This window comes from Pinus tabuliformis, chromosome J (assembly GCF_031772625.1).
Source record: "Pinus tabuliformis cultivar Carrire ecotype Pingquan chromosome J, CPIR1, whole genome shotgun sequence".
NCBI classification, from domain to species: domain Eukaryota; kingdom Viridiplantae; phylum Streptophyta; class Pinopsida; order Pinales; family Pinaceae; genus Pinus; species Pinus tabuliformis.
In genome coordinates this window covers 901,496,632-901,518,184 of record NC_142295.1, presented here as the reverse complement: position 1 = coordinate 901,518,184, position 21,553 = coordinate 901,496,632, and the positions used below count along the sequence as shown (strand labels likewise).

At 36.3% G+C, this 21,553-nt stretch overlaps 1 protein-coding gene and 1 pseudogene across 1 annotated transcript; one reads left to right on the top strand and one right to left on the bottom strand.

The window, feature by feature from the left end:
* Window positions 1–1,171: 1,171 nt before the first annotated feature.
* On the top strand, window positions 1,172–1,643 carry LOC149229614 (17.3 kDa class II heat shock protein-like; annotated as a pseudogene).
* Window positions 1,644–4,525: 2,882 nt separating this feature from the next.
* LOC149229613 (uncharacterized) lies at window positions 4,526–5,924 on the bottom strand. Its single transcript, XM_089381079.1, has 2 exons — window positions 4,785–5,924; window positions 4,526–4,582 (listed from the first exon to the last, which is right to left on the bottom strand). The coding sequence occupies exons 1-2, from the start codon at window positions 5,922–5,924 to the stop codon at window positions 4,526–4,528; spliced, it is 1,197 nt and encodes a 398-aa protein (XP_089237205.1).
* Window positions 5,925–21,553: the final 15,629 nt, after the last annotated feature.

Here is a 21,553-nt window from a genome sequence, read left to right as displayed (position 1 = left end):
CCCAAATGGTTACACCGATTCTTTTCAAAAACAAAGAGCTACCTACAATGACAAACACAATCGTTTAATAGGAATAAAATTTATAGTTTCCAACATCACAATTAATAGTCAATAATTCCAAGGCTACATGCCATGGACATGTACAATAGAGCAGAAATTGAAATTCGGGACAAGGACTGAGGTCGTAGTTACAAAACTCTAAAGCCCTTTTGGAAAAATAGTTAAACTCCTAGTTCACGGAGAGAAAAGACAACATGCCAGTGGTGGCATTAAAAACGTTCACATCGTGGGATTTGGGGCATGTAAATTAACTAACAACCAAAAACACAATCAAAACACCTTTAAGAAAGGGAACCTGGAAAATCTTAGATGAGAGTCAAGTCTAGAGTTGCAAGGGGGAGTTGGTGAATGTTGTACCTACAACCACATCGAAATCCAATTTTATTTTCATGGATAAGCGCTGGAGAAAAGGTAGGTTATGAATAAATTATAAATTTTAACTAAGAAATTGCTACTACTCTTTGTCATCTTATCCCTTGTCATTCGATGCACGATTATTACCAGAATTGAGCCGAACTCTAAAAAAAATAGTGAATTCCAAAATGAGGGATCTTACCTTGCTATGGTCGGGTTCTGCAAGAATAAAGGTCTTTCCTAGCTAGAGTGAAGAAGACAGCTAGACTGAAAACAAAGTAAACATGTGAATAGTGTCAAAGGGGTGGTCATTGTAGGGAACATAATGACGAAGTACAGTGAACCAACGTAAGAATAATGTTATTAGACATAGGTAAGTCGATGAAGGAGTATTTTCAAAGAGGGTTTTTGTTCTACTGGTTACAGAGACCAGATGTGCTGGGAGGCTAGGTTGGAATGAGCGGTAGGGCGCTAGGGTGGCGCTTCTGCTACGCCACCACTTTCTACTTTCCAAAATGAATTTGCCAAAGTGGCTTGAACGTGAAGAGGTGTCATGTTGTGACCAAATTTTCAACCTTACTAATGCGTGTGACCCTGGCCTTTTCTAAATCATAGAAACCACAAATCTAATTTTTTATTTATTTATTTTTTAATTATAATAAATAATTCAATTATGTAAACTCCTAACATTTAATTCCAACCTATCCTTGCCGGATTAAATGGAGAAGCTCCTCAATGCCTGGCTCGCTCTTATGTGCGTGATACTAAGGCCATGGCTTTGACTCCAGTGGATGTTAAAGAATACCCCAAATCCTATGTCTTTATAATCGATATGCCCGGCCTTAAATTCAACGACATCGAGGTATCTCGTTGCGCTTAAATTTCCTTCCAGATCATCAAAATAGGTCTCTTTTCTTCTGCTTTGGCCATTTGCTAGGGCTTCCTTGAGATGTGAGTTGTTGTTTCGTGCGCAGGTTCAAGTGGAGGGCGAGAACATTCTGAACATCAGTGGCGAGCGGAAGAGGAACGAAAAGGAAGAAGCAGAAGTGAAATATATTTGCATGGAGCGCAGGGTTGGGAAGTTCATGAGGAAATTCACCCTGCCCGCTGACTCTAACCTTGAGGCCATATCTGCTGTCTGTTAGGATGGAGTGCTGATTGTGACCGTTCCCATGCTTCCCCCGACGAAACCGAAGAAACCGAAGACAATTGAAGTTAAAATTGCATAATCCCTTCGCTGTGTGTGCAGAGCTCAAAATCTTTGGTGAAATTTGCAGAATTTCGTTGGCCGTGCCCTAGTTTGATTTTTGCATATTTTTTCTTTCAGGATTGATAAATATCTAATGCTACGCAATGTATCTATGCATCCAACAAGCTCAGTTTAAATACAGATCATATATATTTTATTTTTCAGAAGAAAAAGTTGTATAGTATTATATTATAATCTAAAAAATATGTATATACATATAATAGCAAGATTATATCCTGGGGATAGTCTCCTAATCAGAAAATATTTTTAGTATTTACATCTTTTTGATCATATTCAAGTATGTGGTCTATAAGGAGATCATATCATCTTTAGGAAATATTCCAAACATTCTCAAAATTATGGAAACACCTGGCCAACAGACTTTTTATCCTGAAAATAGGAGCATGAAGCATATCATATTTTTCCCCACTTTAAATACCTCACATTGAGAAGGGTTGAATGATGTATGTGGAGGATGCTGCAGAGATATTCAGATGCCACTTACCATATGGAGATTGCATACCCTTCTTTGATAATAGGGAATAGTGAAGGCTTCCATAGAAAAGTAACCCTGCCCAGCCATCCAGAAAAGTTGTCATTTTTTATATTTTGATTTCCCTTCACGTGTTCTATGATTATTTTCGAGTCACCATATATATTGGTAGAGCCATGGCCTCAGCTTTGTTATTGGTTCCATTGCCACCATTCCAAAACATAAAGTATTGAAGCTCATTTGGTATACCAATATAAACGCCACATGCACATTTGCCTTCTTTTGCTGCACCATCAAAGTGTGCCCGTGGGAAGAAAAGTTGTTGTGAATCTGAGACTGTATTTTGATGCTTCATCTGTTGAGGAATGTTTGGGAGTATCAAAAAGTAGAAGGGGATAATCTTATCAAATATATGCCCAAATTCCTCCTTGCTATTTTGAAAAATCTTGTTGTTTCTCCACTTCCATATGAACCAGATGACAATTAGTGGAATGGGACGCCAAATTATTTTCTGTGAACCCCACCATTCATATGCATCTATTATGGAGGGATGTGAAATTTCAGGAAAACCAAAATAAGAGGCCATTCGCTTCCATAAATTCTGAGTTAGTGGACATTTTAGAAATATGTGCATGTTATCTTCTGCATCGGATAGGCAGATTATGCATATGGCTGGTCCATGCCAGCTCCTTTTCTGTAAATTTTCCCATGTTAGATTTTTGTTGTGGTAAACTAACCACGAAAATAGTATTATTTTTAGAGGACAGCCAGCCTTCCATAAAGAGTATGGAAAAAGTTTTTGGGAGGTTTCTCTTCGCTGTTCAATCATGGAGAGATATATATCTCTCACTAACACATTGGATCGGCCTTTCTTTACCTGCCAAACAATGCTATCACTGTCCTCTGTTTTGTAAATCCCAGCATTTTTCATAGTCCATATAATCTTGTTCCATTGGGCAGCCATTGTTCCCTCCAGGCCCAGCTCTCTATTCGATTTCCATTGAGGAATAGCCTCCTTCCATTCTTTTATTACTTGTGCCCAGTAGAAGAGTCCTTTTTGGTGAAGGATCGAGAGAAGTTGTGGAGCGATTGGGGGATCCATTTCTACCCCCATGATAGCATCAAATCTGATAAGTGTGTTGTTTCCTGTGTGTAATTTCCATATTATATTCTTGTAGAAGAAAGAGAGGACCTTTTGAAAACTTCTCTAAATCGCCAATCCTTGATAGGACCACATAAATCTATTCCTGTACCAATAATAGACATCTTTATTTCCAATATATTTCATTCTGATAGCTTGACTCCATAAACTTTTCCCAAAAACCGCTCTCCATAAAGATTTGCATAATAGTGCCAAGACAAAGAGTCGTAGATTCATTAAGCCCCAACCCCCCATTTTTTGGGGAGGGAGATTTTTTCCAGTTTTTTAAGATGGTATTTCCTCTTATCCTTGCATCCTCCCTAAATAAAGGTTGCAATTAAACTGTTTAATTTTTTAATGGTATTTGAAGGAATGTTAAACAGATGTGCCCAATAAACAGAAATTTTTGCAAGAACCGACTGTGAGAGTATCATTTTGCCAGTTAAAGATAAACATTTAAATTCCCACCCTGATATTCTCTTGTAAAATCTGTTAATGATCCATGACCAGTCAGAAATGTCGTAATATGTGGGCTTAAGATGGTATCCCAAGTATTTGATACCCTCTTTGATGGAAACTGCCTAAATGTTATATAACTGAGATATATAATCCATCTCGTCCATATTAACCTTACCGAAGTGGAAGGAGGATTTCCCTTCATTGATATATAAGCCTGTGGCCCTTTGAAATGATTTTAGTATCTCATGCATGATATGCCAAGATTTTCTACAAAGCATAGAAAATAGTAGAACATCATCCACGAAAAGGTTGTGTGTAAAAGAGTTACCTCTAGATATGGAGAGTCGGTCGATATTTCCGGCAGCAAACGCTCTTTTCAGATGGAGACTAATGGTATCCATGACCAGAATGAATAAGAGGGGAGACAGGGAGCATCCTTGATGAAGACCTCTTTCAGCCGAGAAAAAGGATGTGGGATATCCATTTATGAGAATGGAAAAGTTGATTCCTTCCACACATGCCATGATCCATTTAGTGCACATGTCGTTTAGCCCGATTTTAATAAGTAAACATCTCAGATAACTCCAATCTAAGATGTCGTGGGCTTTTTTAAGATCAATTTTAAAGATGACGGCTCCAATATTTTTAGTTTGCACTGAATGTAAAGCTTCCTGAGCGATAGCCACTGCTTCTAATATGTTCCTGCCACTTAGAAACCCATGTTGTTCTTTTGAGATATGAGTTGATAGATTGCCGTGGATTCTCTCAGCTATAATTTTTGATATGATTTTATAGATGGCATTGCATAAAGATATCGGCCTGAAGTCTGCAAATGTAAGGGAATCCTTTCTTTTAGGAATCAATGCTATATAGGTGGATGAAATGATATGATGTATTTTCCCTTGTATTCTGGTTTCTTCCACCATCCCCAAGATATCGCTTTTCATCATATCAAAGAAATGGATGAAAATGTCAATGGTCCAGCCGTCAGGGCTAGGGCATTTGTCCTTTTTAAAAGATTTCATTACAGTAAGTAATTCTTCCTCTGTTACAGCAGCATATAGTCTTGCATTATCCTCTTCATCAAACATATTTGAGAAAGGTTCTATGCCCCATAAAATATCTTCTATCTTCCTGTTAGCGTCCTGTTGATATGCCTTTTTAAAGTGTTTTACAACTTCTTTGGAGATATCTTCTTGGGAGTGCAAATAATCCTCCTCTTCATTTTTAATTTTCCATATAGAATTTGTAGCTCGTCTTTTGCTTGCAAAACGGTGAAAGAACTTAGTGTTTTTATCTCCCTCCTTTAGCCAAGTGGCACGGCTTTTAAGCCGCCATGAGATTTCTTCAATTGTTAATAATCTCTGTTTCTTTTTTCCAAGTTCCCAAATCCGTGCCCGAGTGCTCCATGGAATGGATTGTGAAGTCATACCATCGGCTAATTCTTTTAGTTCTTTTTCAATCTTCTTCAGTTCTATACAATTTGTTTGTTTTTTTTGGATCTGCCATTCTTTAACTTTGGATCGAAGATTCCTCATTTTATTAATCAAGTTCTCTGATGGAGAAGCTTCCGTAGAAGGACTATTAGCCCTCCAAACATCGCGGACCATACTGATAAATGATTCATCTTCAAGCCAATACCTGTTGAACTTGAAAGGGTAACTTTTCCGTGGATTTTGATCCATCCATTGTAAAGAAATCGGCCGATGGTCCGAGATGAACACAGGGAGTGTATGGGAGCTCGGAATGCCATATGTCTCCAGCAGATTTTCATGTATGATGAATCTATCCAGCCTTTTAGCTATATAGGCTTCCCCGGACCTTCCATTGTCCCATGTGGGGGACAAAGATTTTGGACAAATGTCTACCAAGTTATATTGTAGCATTGCTTCCCTGATTTTTTCCCCAATAGAGTCAGTCTTTTTCCCCTTCCCCCAAACTTCATCTGGTCCCAATGTGAAATTTAGATCTCCTGCGATGAGAAGCGTTTCAATCTCCAAAATACCGGAGGCAAAAACCAAGTTCCAGTAGGAAGCTCTGTCTTTGTAGGGAGCATATACATTTAGTATGTGGATACAATCAGCACATCCTCTGTATTTGGCAACAGTCAGGATTCCCCCAAGGCAACGGAAAGTTCTTGCAGAGATCCACCTCGGATCCCATAGCATTGCTAATCCACCAGACAAAATAATCCACCGAACAGACCATTCACCTCTGTTGCCGCCATATACCAGGATGGAAGCATTCACTTGAAGAAAGTGATAGTATCATGTCTGTCATGCATGGTTTCCTGAAGTAGAATCAACCTGTATGAAGAAGAGAAAAATAAATCTTTTAGAGCTATAAACTTAGGGTCAGCTCCGAGACCCCTTATGTTGATAGAAAGTATATTCATCATCGGGAATTCTTCTCGGGCAATTCTGCTCTAAGAGGCCCAGATTCAGAAAAATTTGAGATGGGAATATCAATGAGGGAGGATTCCTGATAATTCAGACATCGAGTGCCATTTCGACCCCTAAAGTGTCTACTGCCCTTGTTGTATTTACGGCGAACAGTGATGTTCTTCACCGAATTAGGACTGATGACAGGAGAAGAAGAATTTCGGGGCTTATGGATAGTCAAAGGGTACAGATGAAGAGAATCCTTTTGTAGAAGCAAGTCAATATCATTGCCAATGGAGTTGGAAGGAGAATGGAGAGGTGAGGCCGTGGGGGAAGCGATGGACATGGGGGCTTTTCCTTTGGAGGCAGAGCGATTCGGCGTGTTTTGAATGGAGGGAGAAGGGTAAACTTTGATAGGGGAGCGATCATATTTGACAGGCGACGATGAAGATGAGGGGATAATGAGGATGGTATTTTCCTTTAGGGATGGGCAAAATTATTTGGGCACCGGTGAGGGTGAATCAACAGGAACATCGTGAGATGGTTCGGGGGGAGGAGGCAGGGGCGAAAAGACAGAGCCACTTACAGCGTTTAGATTTCCCATGGAATTCGATCTCGTTAAAGGTATGGAGGAAGATTTATAGTTCCTGGGCGATAGGAATGGTCTATGAGTCAGGCCCCCCAAAAATTTCGGTGAATATTGACCTTTCTGATAATAGGACAGAGAGAGGATTCGAGCAGAAGGTGATGCATCATTGAAAATGCAATTTTCTCTGTCATTGCTGTTTGGAGACATAGCCGAGACGTGGGAGTTATGTACCACCTTATAGACTTTCTTCCATGCCTTTCCTTGCGGCATCCGTGGACATTTGTCTTTTAAATGTCCCGTTTTATGACACAGGGAGCACCTAAAAGGAACGCCCCAGTAGTCCAACCTTTGATTGGCAGATAAATTACCCCAGAGCAGATCAATGTGGTTGGGAAAACCACCTCTATAGTATTTTTCAATCAGTATCCAGGCAACCCTTTTGTCTTTAGCACCTAGACATCTGGGGTCGACGTAAACAAATTTACCGATCGCATTTCCAATGAAGGAGAGGGATTCTTTCGTCCACAGTTCAATTGGCAGAGCAGGTAATTTGACCCAAATGAAATTGTTCTGAGGGGTGTTCCTGAGGGGGTCGAAACCTATATACCATTTATGAAGGGCCAAGAAACTCCGCCCGTGCACCCACGGGAGGCCCCAAATGATATTAAGGTCTTTAACTTTTAAAAAATGGAAACTGTACCAGTCACGCATAAGGCGGACAATGGTGGGCGTGTATCCAATGAGAGGGCTCCATCGGGCTCCAAGCCATTTTCTAATCTGTCCATCGTCCATGTCTGGAAAGTGCCACTTTCCAATCAGGGCCTGGGATTGAAGGCTTGCAATACGGTCCGCCAGTTTGACACCATCCAAGCATATAGCAAAGGGGGGGGGATGTAATTTTAGCAGGACGATGATTATGTTTGCGACGGGGTGCAGAGAGAGAGTCTGCATTCAGATCAGAAACAAGGTGGGACGATTGAAGATGTTCTGTCAACTTGGAATGCCAGTCGGGTGCATTAACAGTACCATGATAATTTGCTTCAGCTTCCATAGCCGCTTTAACTAGATCCAACGTGTCGGATTCCACATGAAGAAAGTCCATCTCAGAGTAGGAAAAGGACGGGCGTCAGCAACAAGGACGATAGGATAAGGAAAGACACGAGTCAAAGCAGGGCAAATAAATTCATTTTCAGAAAGATAGCCGCCTCAGGATATCGACTATTATCTGAAAATTAGAAAAATCAATGCAGAAACCCGAAAGTACATGACAATTACTGAGGAGATAGTACTGATAGAGCCTAGAGATCTCAAGGTATTAATAGAAAGAGGAAACTATTTATAAACAAGGACTAAAAATAGTCAAGAAAGGTCAAGTGCAGCAGCCGAGGAAGTTCTTTATGCACAGAGGGGTAGGCAGATAGGAAATGGCAGCCTACGGAGGATGGAAAATTGAATTGTCAATTAAAAGCAGTCCACGACAATGCGCCGGAAATGTGTCGGAGCCAAAATGCCCGGCGACGGAAAAACCAGAGGAGATTCAAACAGGAGAAAAATACCGGTCATGATGAAACCCCCGAGTAGACAATACAACAACAAACAATTTCGAAAATGCACCACCAATGGCCAATCTTGAACCGTATATCAGAGCAAGGTCTATATACAATGAAGAATTTTCTGAGGTTTTCCAAAGACGACCGTAGCCTTTCAGAAGATATGTACCAGGACATGGATGTAGATAGCAGAGCAAACCTTCCTCTTGTAACTATAACTACATCAGAATCTCTCTATGATAGCTCAGTTACGTGAATAACTTCAAAAGGAAGACAGGAGTATACTAAAAACGAAATTAGATTACTGCTTGTATTTTCCTACACTACCAATATAATTCAGGATTCTGTATTTTCTTATATACTCCTTAAGAAACATTACAACCTGGCTTTTATAATAACAAGCATCCAAAAACATTACATGCCTATAAGGGGAAAATGAAACAACTGACCTTTTACCGAGCAAGAGCCGAGGGAGAAGCGCCGCTTTAGTGTTTAGCATGCCAGAAGTCAGTAAGTAACAGATACATACACAAATGGCTCCAGGACTAGGAAAAACCAGATTATACAGAGTTTTGTGGGAGTTCAATGCAGATAGGAAAACAGTCCCCGCACAAGTGTGCGTGGGGTACGAAAAACGTTACCGAAAATGACAAATATGGTATTATAGTAGATAGTTGCCACCTGTGAGGTTATTGGGAGGACAAGTGAAGCTTCATGTAGGATGTCGCTTGCAGTCGAGAGGCCCTAATGGCGGCAAACGTAGCCAGGTAGAGATGTGGCAAGAGTATGGGAACGAAACCTGCATGTGGGTAGAAAGCCACAGATACCACCTGTTATGTGAATACAGGTCCTCCCCATGCACCTGCAGATGGTTTATTGGTCTGCCATGACACGGAAAAAAGAAACAAGATGTATGGTTGATTTTGCAGCGCTCATCCACTCAGACTCAAGCTCTCCAATTCATACCTCCACAGATCATATATACTTCTCTGTTACATCAAAATAGGGCTCTGCATCCCTTGAGAGTACTCTGTGAGTTTTCTCTTTATCTCAATATAAATTCTGTATTTGAAAAGCTTTTATGGACTTTGCCCATGGTGTAATTTGTGGAATTTGGAAATTTTTCCCCGCGGAATTTAAATCTAAATGTCATCTGGATGATTTTAGAAATAAATATCTAAATGTCATTTGGATGATTTTAAAAATAAATGTATATTTTAAGAAACATTTTCGAGTACTTTGGTAGTGTGTGTTTCCTCGTTACCTCATTATAATTTCTGTACTTGAAAAGCTTTAATGGACGTTAGCCATTTGGTTATGATTTTTTTATGCCCATTTGGTTATGATTTTTTTTTATTTTTTTTTTGCAAATTGTTCGTTTAAATTTACAATTCTGTATCATAATTTTTTTTTTTAATTAGAAGAAATTTTTAGCTTATTTTTATTAATTTTCAGTTGCAGAGTTATTAAAGGTTTTTTTTGGGTTGAATGTCCAAGGTGGATTGAATATAAAAGTATGTTTTAATTTTTTTTATAGGTTTTTCTTTTATATAAAATAACTTATTTGCAATAATAGAATGTATACTATATTTGGTTGTGAAATTGCATAATTTTTTGTGGCAACATATCATATTGGGACAATATTTACTTTTATAAGATATATTAAGATTAATGAAAATTTCAATCCTTTTGATATAGTGTGGTGGCACTATATCAATTAGAATGTTTTTTTGAAAACCACTTAACCCCAAATTTTCCTTTGTCACAATATATCATGTCATGTCAAGGATTTTTCATGTATGGTGCATTCGAAATTTTTGCATTGTGACGTAGTGTATATCATACCTAAAATGTCACTAGTCATTAGATAGAGAATCACTCCGAACTTTCATTTAGTACAACATATTGCATCATAGAAACATATATTTTTATGTGGTACATCAAGCTTTCAAGAAGATTCCTTGTGATGTATTACATTACTTCAATTTTTTCTTTGTCATGACATGCCACAGCATGGTAAAGGTTCTTTCCATGTGGTAGATCACGGTTTCACAAGGTTTTCTTTAGCATGATATAATTTGTATTCCTTCTAAAATGTTTTTGGTTGTGACATAGTGCATCATTCTAAACTTTGTGTTGTCGTATTTCTTCGAGAGAAGGTTGTATCTATATGACATGGTGTGCTTTCTGAAACTTTCTTCTAACACAAAGAAGGAAACTTTCTAAAATGGGATTGAGTAAAATGGTTTTAATAATGAGGGGAAACCAATTGAAAGCATGGTTGTTTCTTCACCCACCAACCATCGAAATACATTGAAGTTTTGAATAATCATAGTTGTCACATTTTGGTAAACTTGCAAAGAGTTTTAGAGGAACCTTACTATAATGGTTGATTATACTAAAACATGTTGATAGGGTTGATGATGGTTGGCTATTGTGGACTATAGTTGACAATGGTTGAGTATGATTGACTATAATAGACCATGTTGATAGGGTAGATAATTGTTGATTATGGTTGATTTTTATTGAGACTTCAACTTTTTAGAATTTTTTAATAGTGCAACATAGTGCACATCGCAAATAAAACACCTTTGGTCATGAAATTCACATCACTTGAAAATTTCCTTTATCATGACATATCATATTGTACAAAGATTTTGTATATGTGAGAAATTGAAATTGTTTGCATTTTGATATTGTGTGTATTGGACAATTGTTGGTCATTAGATAGCACATCATTAAAAAAATTCCATTGTTACAACATATTGCATTGTAGAACCAATTATTTTTATGTGACATATCAATATTTCAAGAACTTCCTTTGCAATATATCACATCACGACATGTCACATTGCAATGAAGTGTCTTTTCATGTAACAAATCATAGTTCCACAAACTTTCTTTAACCATGGCATTGTATGTATCCCACTTAAAATGCCCTTCATTGTGACTTGTTGCATCATTTTAAATTGTATGTTGTTATAACATATTTTTTCCAGAGAATGTTGTTATACCATCTTACTCAACAATTTTTTTTTTCGTTTAACAGAATGCACTTCCTCAAACTTTCCTTCAATGTGAGGAAGGGAAAAATTTAAAATGGCATTGGTTAATGCAATTTCAATAATGAGAGAAATCAAAATCTTTTAAAATGAAAGAAGGGTTGTTTCTTTATCTAATAGGCACCATAACACATGAAGTTTTTGAACAACTGTAATCATTTCATTTGGAAAACTTACAAAGAGTTCAACAGGAATCGTGAACTTTTGATCATCCAACAAGTTGAGCAGCGACGCTTATTTAACATTGCTTCAAAATGTTATAGTGTAAAGGAGTTATTGATTTCAATGTATGTCATTGACATCATTATTGAGAAAGAGGTGTTTGCAAGATTTTTGGATTTTGTGTCTTCCCCATAGCTATTGATGACCAATTGGTGGGATGTGATTGTCACATTTGATATCTATAATATCTCATCTCCCATTTATCATATGTTATCATGAACATGCCTTGGTTGAAACATGTTTAGGCGTGTCAAAGAGTCACTAGTGTTAACTAAAAGTGATTATAGTTGAGTCGGTGATTGAATTTGGTTGAGTAAAGAGCATAATGATTAACTATAGTTGATTGTAGGATTATTTTTGTTAGGTTTGGTTGTCAATGGTTGACGAAGAATGATGATGGTTGACTATACTAAAACATGTTGATAGAGTTGACAATATTTAACTATTATGGACAATAGTTGACTTTCTAATGGTTAAATAGGGTTGATTGTAGATTGAGTATGATTATTTTTTGTTGATTGTGGTTGATTATAACCGATTATGGTTAATAGTGTTAGACTATGGTAAAACATGTTTGAGTGTGTCAAAGAGTAATTATTTTTATCTAGAAGTGACTAGGGTTGAGTATGATGGTTGAATTTGGTTGAGTAGAGATGAAAGTGGTTAACCATGATTGGTTGTAGGTTGACTATAGTGTATATTATTTCTATGTATTTTAGTTTTGATGTTAGGAAAACTTTGAGATCCCTTTCTAACTCATTTTCTTTGTGAACTAATGAAAATTCCCAAATGGCACTGGCAACACCTTTGCACAAGTATCTATTGATGGAAATCTCATATGTGCTTAAGCACTTCCCATTTTGAAGTCAGAACAGTTGGAAACTAGACAATAACTACTAGTAAGCATGGAATAATGATAACAAGGCTGACATGCAAAACCATGTTAGATAAGGTGGATGGTCTAAAACTCCTAATCGCTAATAAACATAGATATAAGGCTAACACACATCTAAATGTGACATCAAAGCATATAATGTGAAGAGGGACATAGTGGAACCTAGAAAGAAAGGGTCACTTCAAAATATCAAATCATTGTCTTTTTTGAAATGGACATGAGAAACAAAGAAACCATGACCCAAAAAAAGTATTAGATTTTCATATTAGATGAGAAACTCATCCTTAATAGTTCCAAGTTTCACAAGTTTTAAAGTGTGCCATGCTTGCGAAATAAATTTCCTAATTAGAATATGGTTGGCGAATAATATGGATTTATTTTAATTAGGGCCTTGAAATGGGGGTTTCAACTTCAAAATCCAAGTGAGCTTCTTGATGAAATTTGAAGTTGGTGTTGAGATCCTATGCTTTATAGAGATAGGAGGAACTAATTTATGAAAAAATGTAGTTGTTCCCTAAGAGTTGGACAAATACAAAAGAAGATTCTCCATCAGAGCAAAGCCACAATGAGAACAAACATTATGGGTAGAGAAATTTGCAACCTTCAAACAGGGTATCAATAAGGAAAGAAAATACCGACTTCGAATCGAACAAGAATCAATGGTTGAGATAAATATGCCAGCTGTAAGTGAAGCAACCCTTTAAATATTTGAAATTTCGGTGGAAACCCACTTCATCATTTTTTTTATTATGGTTATAATGGTTTGTAATGGTTAGAGTTCACAGCCAAGGATTCCAAGAAGGTATGTTTTGATCCATTTAAATGGGAAAGGGGAAAAGAGTATGATGCAACGAAAAACACACCATATTAATGCGACCTCTTCTCTTAGACCATTATTTTCCCCAATTCAATTGACTTGAGAAATCCAATAAGTCATAATATTGGCCCATCTCTGAATGGATTTCAAACCAAACACATTTTGGGTCATATAGGTAGAAGGAGAGGAGGGAGTAAGTAGTAACATAGAAGAACGCGTAAATAGGTAAAGAACATATACTAGTGGGAGGGAATAGTTTATGAGAGCAATCAGTCCAAGAAAGGATGGTGATTTAAAAGATTTGATTGGGAGGGATTTGGAGTGATACTCAAATTTTTTCTTCTTTAAGAACAAGTTAGATGCTTTTGACAAATTCAAGGAGTTCACTAAGGTTGTAGAAGTAAAACATAATAGAAGCATTCAAGTTCTAAGAGCTGATTATGGAGGAAAGTACACTTCAAACAAGTTCACGAAATTTCGCAAGGAACATTGTATCAAGCACAAATTTTTAAAAATATAAATTTGAAAATAAAGAAGTTATGGATTTTGAAGGAGAAAATCAATCCACTTGGAAAAAATAATTCATATAAAGCGAAAAAATAATTCATATAAATGGTTTTTCATTTTGGTGTTACTAAACATACAATATGGTTTGAATCTTGAACCTAAGTTTTAATAGCTTGTAGACCAAGAATTGTATGGAACAATTAATCCACATGTAATCTAACCAAAAGAAATGATGTTACTTGGGTTTCACTCAATCTCTGTGCTTACAAGATGTAGCCATGCTTGACGAGTCACAATGTGACACATCTTACATTGATTATATAACTATTATTCACTATAAACAAATACGTTGATTCTAAGAAAATGATGAATACTTTAGAATAAAATATGAGAAATATTAAATGTATATAAATATTATGATTTTAAACTAAAAGCAAATTTATGCTAATAACAATAAAGGGAAACAGTTAAATAAACCAGCATAGATGCATCTTAAGCCCGAATCTAGCATGCCTAGAGGGGAAGCAAATCTCTTTAGGTGCAATCCTCTTTTAGAATGGAAAATTTGAAAACAAAATTGCATCTCTCTCTCTCTCTCTCTCTCTCTCTCTCTCTCTCTCTCTCTCTCTCTCTCTCTCTCTCTATATATATATATATATATAGATATAGTGTAAAGGAGTTCTTGATTTCAATGTATGTAATTGACATCATTATTGAGGAAGAGGTGTTTACAGTATTTTTGGATTTTGTGTCTTCCCCATATCTATTGATGGTCAATTTGGTGGGATGTCATTGTCACATTTGATATCTATAATATCTCATCTCCCATTTATAATATGTTAGCATGAACATGCCTTGGTTGAAACATGTTTAGGTGTGTCAAAGAGTCATTAATGTTAACTAAAAGTGATTATAGTTAAGTATGATGATTGAATTTGGTTGAGTAAAGAGCATAATGATTAACTATAGTTGATTGTAGAATGATTTCTATTAGGTTTGGTTGTCAATGGTTTACTAAGAATGATGACGGTTGACTATACTAAAACATGTTGATAGAGTTGACAATATTTAACTATTATGGAAAATAGTTGACTTTCTAATGGTTAAATAGGGTTGATTGTAGATTGAGTATGATTATTTTTGGTTGATTGTGGTTGATTATAACCAATTATGGTTAATAGTGTTTGACTATGGTAAAACATGTTTGAGTGTGTCAAAGAGTAATTATTTTTAACTAGAAGTGACTAGGCTTGAGTATGATTGTTGAATTTGCTTGAGTCGAGATGAAAGTGGTTAACCATGATTGGTTGTAGGTTGACTATAGTGTATATTATTTCTATGCCTTTAAGTGTTGATGTTAGACGATCTTTGATATTCCTTTCTAACTCATTTTGTTCGTGAACTAATGAAAATTCCCAAATGGAAGTGGAAACACCTTTTCACAGGTATCTATTGATGGAAATCCCATATGTGCTTAAGCCCTTCACATTTTGAAGTCAGAACAACTGGAAACTAGCCAATAGCTACTGGTGAGAATGGAATAATGATAACTAGGCTAACATGAAAAACGATGTTAGATAAGGTGGATGGTCTAAAACTCCTAATCACTATTGAACATAGATTTAAGGCCAACACACATCTAAATGTGACATCAAAGAATATAATGTGAAGAGGGACACAGTGGAACCTAGAAAGCAAGGGCCACTTCAAAATATCAAATCATTGTCTTTTTTGAAATGGACATGAGAAACAAAGAAACCATGACCCAACAAAAGTATTAGATTTTTCCTATTAGATGAGAAACTCATCCCTAACAGTTCCGAGTTTCACAAGTTTTAAAGTGTGCCACGATTGCGACATAAATTCCTAATTAGAATATGATTGGTGAATGATATGGATTTATTTGAATTAGGGACTTGAAATGGGAGGCTCAACTTCAAAATCCAAGTGAGCTTCTTGATGAAATTTGAAGTTGGTGTTGAGATCCTATGCTTTATGGAGATAGGAGGAATTGATTTATGAAAAAATGTAGTTGTTCCCTAAGAGTTGGACAAATCCAAAAGATTATCTATCATAGCAAAGCCACAATGAGCACAAACATTATGGGTAGAGAAATTTGCAACCTTCAAACAGGGTGTCGATAAGGAAAGAAAATACCAACTTCAGATCGGACAAGAATCAAGGGTTGAGATAAATATGCCAGTTGTAAGAGAAGCAACCCTCTAAATATTTGAAATTTGGGTGGAAACCCACTTCATCATTTTTTTTATTGTGGTTACAATGGTTTGTAATGGTTAGCGTTCGCAGCCAAGGATTCCAAGAGGGTAAGTTTTGATCCATTTAAATGGGAAAGGGGAAACGATTATGATGCAACAAAAAACACACCATATTAATGCGATCTCTTGTCTTTGACCTTTATTTTCTGCAATTCAATTGACTTGAGAAATCCAATAAGTCATAATATTGGCCCATCTCTGAATGGATTTCCAACCAAACACATTTTGGGTCATATAGGTAGAAGGAGAGGTGGGAGTAAGTAGTAACATAGAAGAATGCATAAATAGGTAAAGAACATATACTAGTGGGAGGGAATAGTTTATGAGAGCAATCAGTCCAAGAAAGGATGGTGATTTAAAAGATTTGATTGGGAGGGATTTGGAGTGATAATCAATTTTTTTTTCTTCTTGAAGAACAAGTTAGATGCTTTTGACAAATTCAAGGAGTTCACTAAGGTTGTAGAAGTAAAACATAATAGAAACATTCAAGTTCTAAGAGCTGATTATGGAGGAAAGTACACTTCAAACATGTTCACAAAATTTTTCAAGGAACATTGTATCAAGCATAATTTTTTAAAAATATAAATTTGAAAATAAAGAAGTTTTGGATTTTGAAGGAGAATCAATCCACTTGGAAAAAATAATTCATATAAAGCGAAAAAATAATTCATATAAATGGTTTTTCATTTTGGTGTTACTAAACATACAATATGGTTTGAATCTTGAACCTAAGTTTTAATAGCTTATAGACTAAACATTTTATGGAACAATTAATCCGCATGTAATCTAACCAAAAGAATTGATGTTACTTGGGTTTCACTCAATCTCTGTGTTTACAAGATGTAGCCATTCTTGACGAGTCACAATGTGACACATCTTACATTTATTATATAAATATTATTCACTATAAATAAATACATTGATTCTAAGAAAATGATGAATACTTTAGAATAAAATATGAGAAATATTAACTCTATATAAATATGATGGTTTTAATCTTAAAACAAATTTATGCAAATAAAAATAACGGGAAACAATTAAATAAACCAGTATGGATCCATCTTAAGTGCGAATCTAGCATGCCTAGAGGGGAAGAAAATCTCTTTAGGTGCAATCCTCTTTTAGAATGCAAAATTTGAAAACAAAATTGTATCTCTCTCTCTCTCTCTCTCTCTCTCTCTCTCTCTCTCTCTCTCTCTCTCTATATATATATATATATATATATCTCTTTAGAATGAAAAATTTGAAAACAAAATTCTCTCTCTCTCTCTCTCTCTCTCTCTCTCTCTCTCTCTCTCTCTCTCTCTCTCTCTCTCCTTGGTTAAAACATCAACCATACTAAAACATGTTGATAGACTTGACAATATTTAACTATTATGGAAAATAGTTGACTTTATAATGGTTAAATAGGGTTGATTGTAGATTGAGTATGATTATTTTTGGTTGATTGTGGTTGATTATAACCGATTATGGTTAATAGTGTTTGACTATGGTAAAACATGTTTGATTGTGTCAAAGAGTAATTATTTTTAACTATAAGTGACTAGGGTTGAGTATGATGGTTGAATTTGGTTGAGTAGAGATGAAAGTGGTTAACCATGATTGGTTGTAGGTTGACTATAGTGTATACTATTTCTACGTCTTTTAGTGTTGATGTTAGACGATATTTGAGATTCGTTTCTAACTCCTTTTTTTCGTGAACTAATGAAAATTCCCAAATGGAACTGGCAACAACTTTGCACAAGTATCTCTTGATGGAAATCCCATATGTGCTTAAGCCCTTCCCATTTTGAAGTTAGAATAGTTAGAAACTAGACAATAGCTACTAGTAAGCATCGAATAATGATAACTAGGCTAACATGAAAATCCATGTTAGATAAGGTGGAAGGTCTAAAACTCCTAATAACTATTGAACATAGATATAAGGTAAACACACATCTAAATGTGACATCAAAGAATATAATGTGAAGATGGACACAGTCGAACCTAGAAATCCAGGGCCACTTCAAAATATCAAATCATTGTCTTTTTTGAAATGGACATGAGAAACAAAGAAACGATAACCCAAAAAAAGTATTACATTTTTCCTATTATATGAGAAACTCATCCCTAACAGTTCCAAGTTTCACAAGTTTTAAAGTGTGCCATGCTTGCGACATAAACTTCCTAATTAGAATATGGTTGGTGAATAATATGGATTTATTTCAATTAGGGTCTTGAAATGGGTGGCTCAACCTCAAAATCCAAGTGAGCTTCTTGATGAAAATTTGAAGTTGGTGTTGTGATCCTATGCTTTATGGAGATAGGAGGAACTGATTTATGAAAAAATGTAGTTGTTCCCTAAGAGTTGGACAAATCCAAAAGATTCTCCATCATAGCAAATCTATAATGAGCACAAACATTATGGGTAGATAAATTTGCAAGAATTGAACAAGAATCAATGGTTGATAGAAATATGTCAGTTGTAAGTGAAGCAACCCTCTAAATATTCAAAATTTGGGTGGAAACCCACTTCATCATTTTTTTATTATGGTTTAAATGGTTTGTAATGGTAGCATTCGCAGCCAAGGATTCCAAGAGGGTAAGTTTTGATCCATTTAAATGGGAAAGGGGAAAAGAGTATGATGCAACAAAAAAAACACCATAATAATGCGACCTCTTCTCTTAGACCTTTATTTTCCGCAATTCAATTGACTTGAGAAATCCAACAAGTCATAATATTGGCCCATATCTGAATGGATTTCCAACCAAACACTTTTTGGGTCATATAGGTAGAAGTAGAGGCGGGAGTAAGTAGTAACATAGAAGAATGCGCAAATAGGTAAAGAACATATACTAGTGGGAGGGAATACTTTATGAGAGCAGCCAGTCCAAGAAAGGATGGTGATTTAAAAGATTTGATTGGGAGGGATTTGGAGTGATAATCAAGTTTTTTTTCTTCTTGAAGAACAAGTTAGATGCTTTTGACAAATTCAAGGAGTTCACTAAGGTTGTAGAAGTAAAACATCATAGAAGCATTCAAGTTCTAAGAGCTGATTATGGAGGCAAGTACACTTCAAACAAGTTCACGAAATTTTGCGAGGACCATTGGATCAAGCATAAATTTTTAAAAATATAAATTTGAAAATAAAGAAGTTATGGATTTTGAAGGAGAAAATCAACCCACTTGGAAATAATAATTCATATAAAGTGAAAAAATAATTCATGGAAATGGTTTTTCATTTTGGTGTTACTAAACATACAATATGGTTTGAATCTTGAACCTAAGTTTTAATAGCTTGTAGACTAAGCATTGTTGGCATTATGATTCAAGTGTTGTCCTTGATGGCAACTCACTCAGTGGATGGTACAGGTGCTCAGAGGTTGGTACTGGTGATGGCAACTCAATCAGAAGACAGATCTCAGTACAGCATGCCAAGGAAGCTCATACACGCTGTTTCGTTAAGCCCAAGTCGCGTGTACACGCAAGTTCGATTCAGAAAAAGCGCGTGTATGTGGAAAGGTTCCTTTGGTTCATGGTGGTTAGTCCTTGGAAGTTGTGCCTATGATTTCGGACCATTATGTCTCGACGGGCGTGTCGATCCCTAGTTTTAAAGTTGATGGTATTGTGTTACTATGGTTTTGCCTCTTGGTATTGAGAAAGGCCTAAGGCTATATAAGGAGAAGAAGATCATTAGGCAAAGATCATCTTTCGACAAGGCTTGAATATCTAAGAGAGAAAGAGATCTGATATGCAGGTCCTGAGTTGCTTGATCTAAGTCAAGGAGAGATCACATCGGTTGATGGAAGACTAGATCTAAGGATAGATCGGGATCTAATGGTTTGAAATGCACTATCATGATATGGTTGATTATGCGTATTTCTAGATCTGCATATTGTCGCAATGTTACGTTCTGGGTCTAACTAATATCTGGTACAGCTGCAAATTGAGAAAGTTTATTTTTAGATCTGTACGCAGGTTGGCTTCGGTAAAAGAGCGTGTACACGCGGGTTCTGCTCATTAAAGTAGCGTATATCTTTTGAAGCTTGATTTTGGGTTTACAGTGGGGTCTGACTGTTATTGCAGAGTTCTGTAGTCTGCTCTGTGTTCTGGTAACTGGTGATTGACAGGGTTCAGTGGTTCAGTGATTCAAAGTTTGGTTGTCTTATGCTTCAATGATCTGTTGTGGAAATTGAATGAATTGTGGTCTTCAGATTATAATGTTGTGCTTCAGGAATATCCAAGTCTGAAAATATATGAAAAGTGATACCTGGAAGAAGGAAGATTGTAGGTCAGCACCTACGTACTAGTATCTTGGCTAGTACAAGAGCAAAGGGGGTTGGAGCTCCCTTCCAAAGAAGTTTGGAGAACGAGAGAAGGTTGAAGCCTTCTGCAGGTTGTAGCCTGCGTACTGGTATAAGGCTGCACCAGTACAAAAGATTGTAAACTGAAGTTTCATATTAAAGAAAGATAGAGACAACTTGCAGCAGGTGGTTTTCACCCACATTGGGTTTCCACCTTATATCTTGGTGTTCATGTGTGTGGCTTTTTATCTGTTCTGTTATACTGCACATGTTTACTGTTAATATGATGAATAATGTCCTGATGCAGTTAATTGAAGAATAAGCTAACTAAATTGTGAGTTTTCTGCTTATACGCTGTTTTACTTCGTCACAGTAGCGTGTACACGCTGGTTCACTTAACTGAAGTAGCGTATATGTTTTGGGCATAGAAAAAGTTTGATTACTCTGATAATACTGATTCACCCCCCCTCTCAGTATTATTTTCAACAATTGGTATCAGAGCAGGTCCTTCAGAGAAGCTTGATCGCTTGAAGGAAGATCATTCATCATGAGCAACTACGAGAAAGAAGCATCAATCAGGCCACCGGTTTTTGATGGATCAAATTTCAATTATTGGAAGGTAAGAGTTACTGCATATCTTCAATCTCTTGGTACAGAAGTTTGGGACATTGTAGAAACAGGCTATGCTTTTCCTTCAGCTACTCCTACAGATCCAGCTAAGAAAAAGGCATATGAAACAAATGCAAAAGCAGTCAGTACTCTATTAGGAAGTATATCTCAAACGGAATTCATGAAGGTCATGCACTTCAAATCAGCAAAAGAAATATGGGACAAAATGATCACTAGCTATGAAGGAGATGAACAGGTAAAGCAAGCTAAACTTCAAACACTCAGGATTCAATATGAGACTCTCAAGATGTATAATGATGAAAGTGTGGCTAATTATTTTCTTCGGGTAGATGAGATTGTTAATTGTATGAAAAATTTGGGTGAAGAAATAAGAGAAACTATAGTAGTTCAAAAGATTCTAAGATCTTTATCCCCCAAGTTTGAATCTAAAGTATCTGCAATAGAAGAAAAAGAAAATCTCCGTGTTCTCACTATGTCTCAGCTACATGGAATTCTAACCGCTTATGAAATGAGAAAGGGAGGTCCATCTGACAGAAGGGAAGCTGCTTTTAAGGCATCAGGAAAAGAAGATTACTATGAAGCAA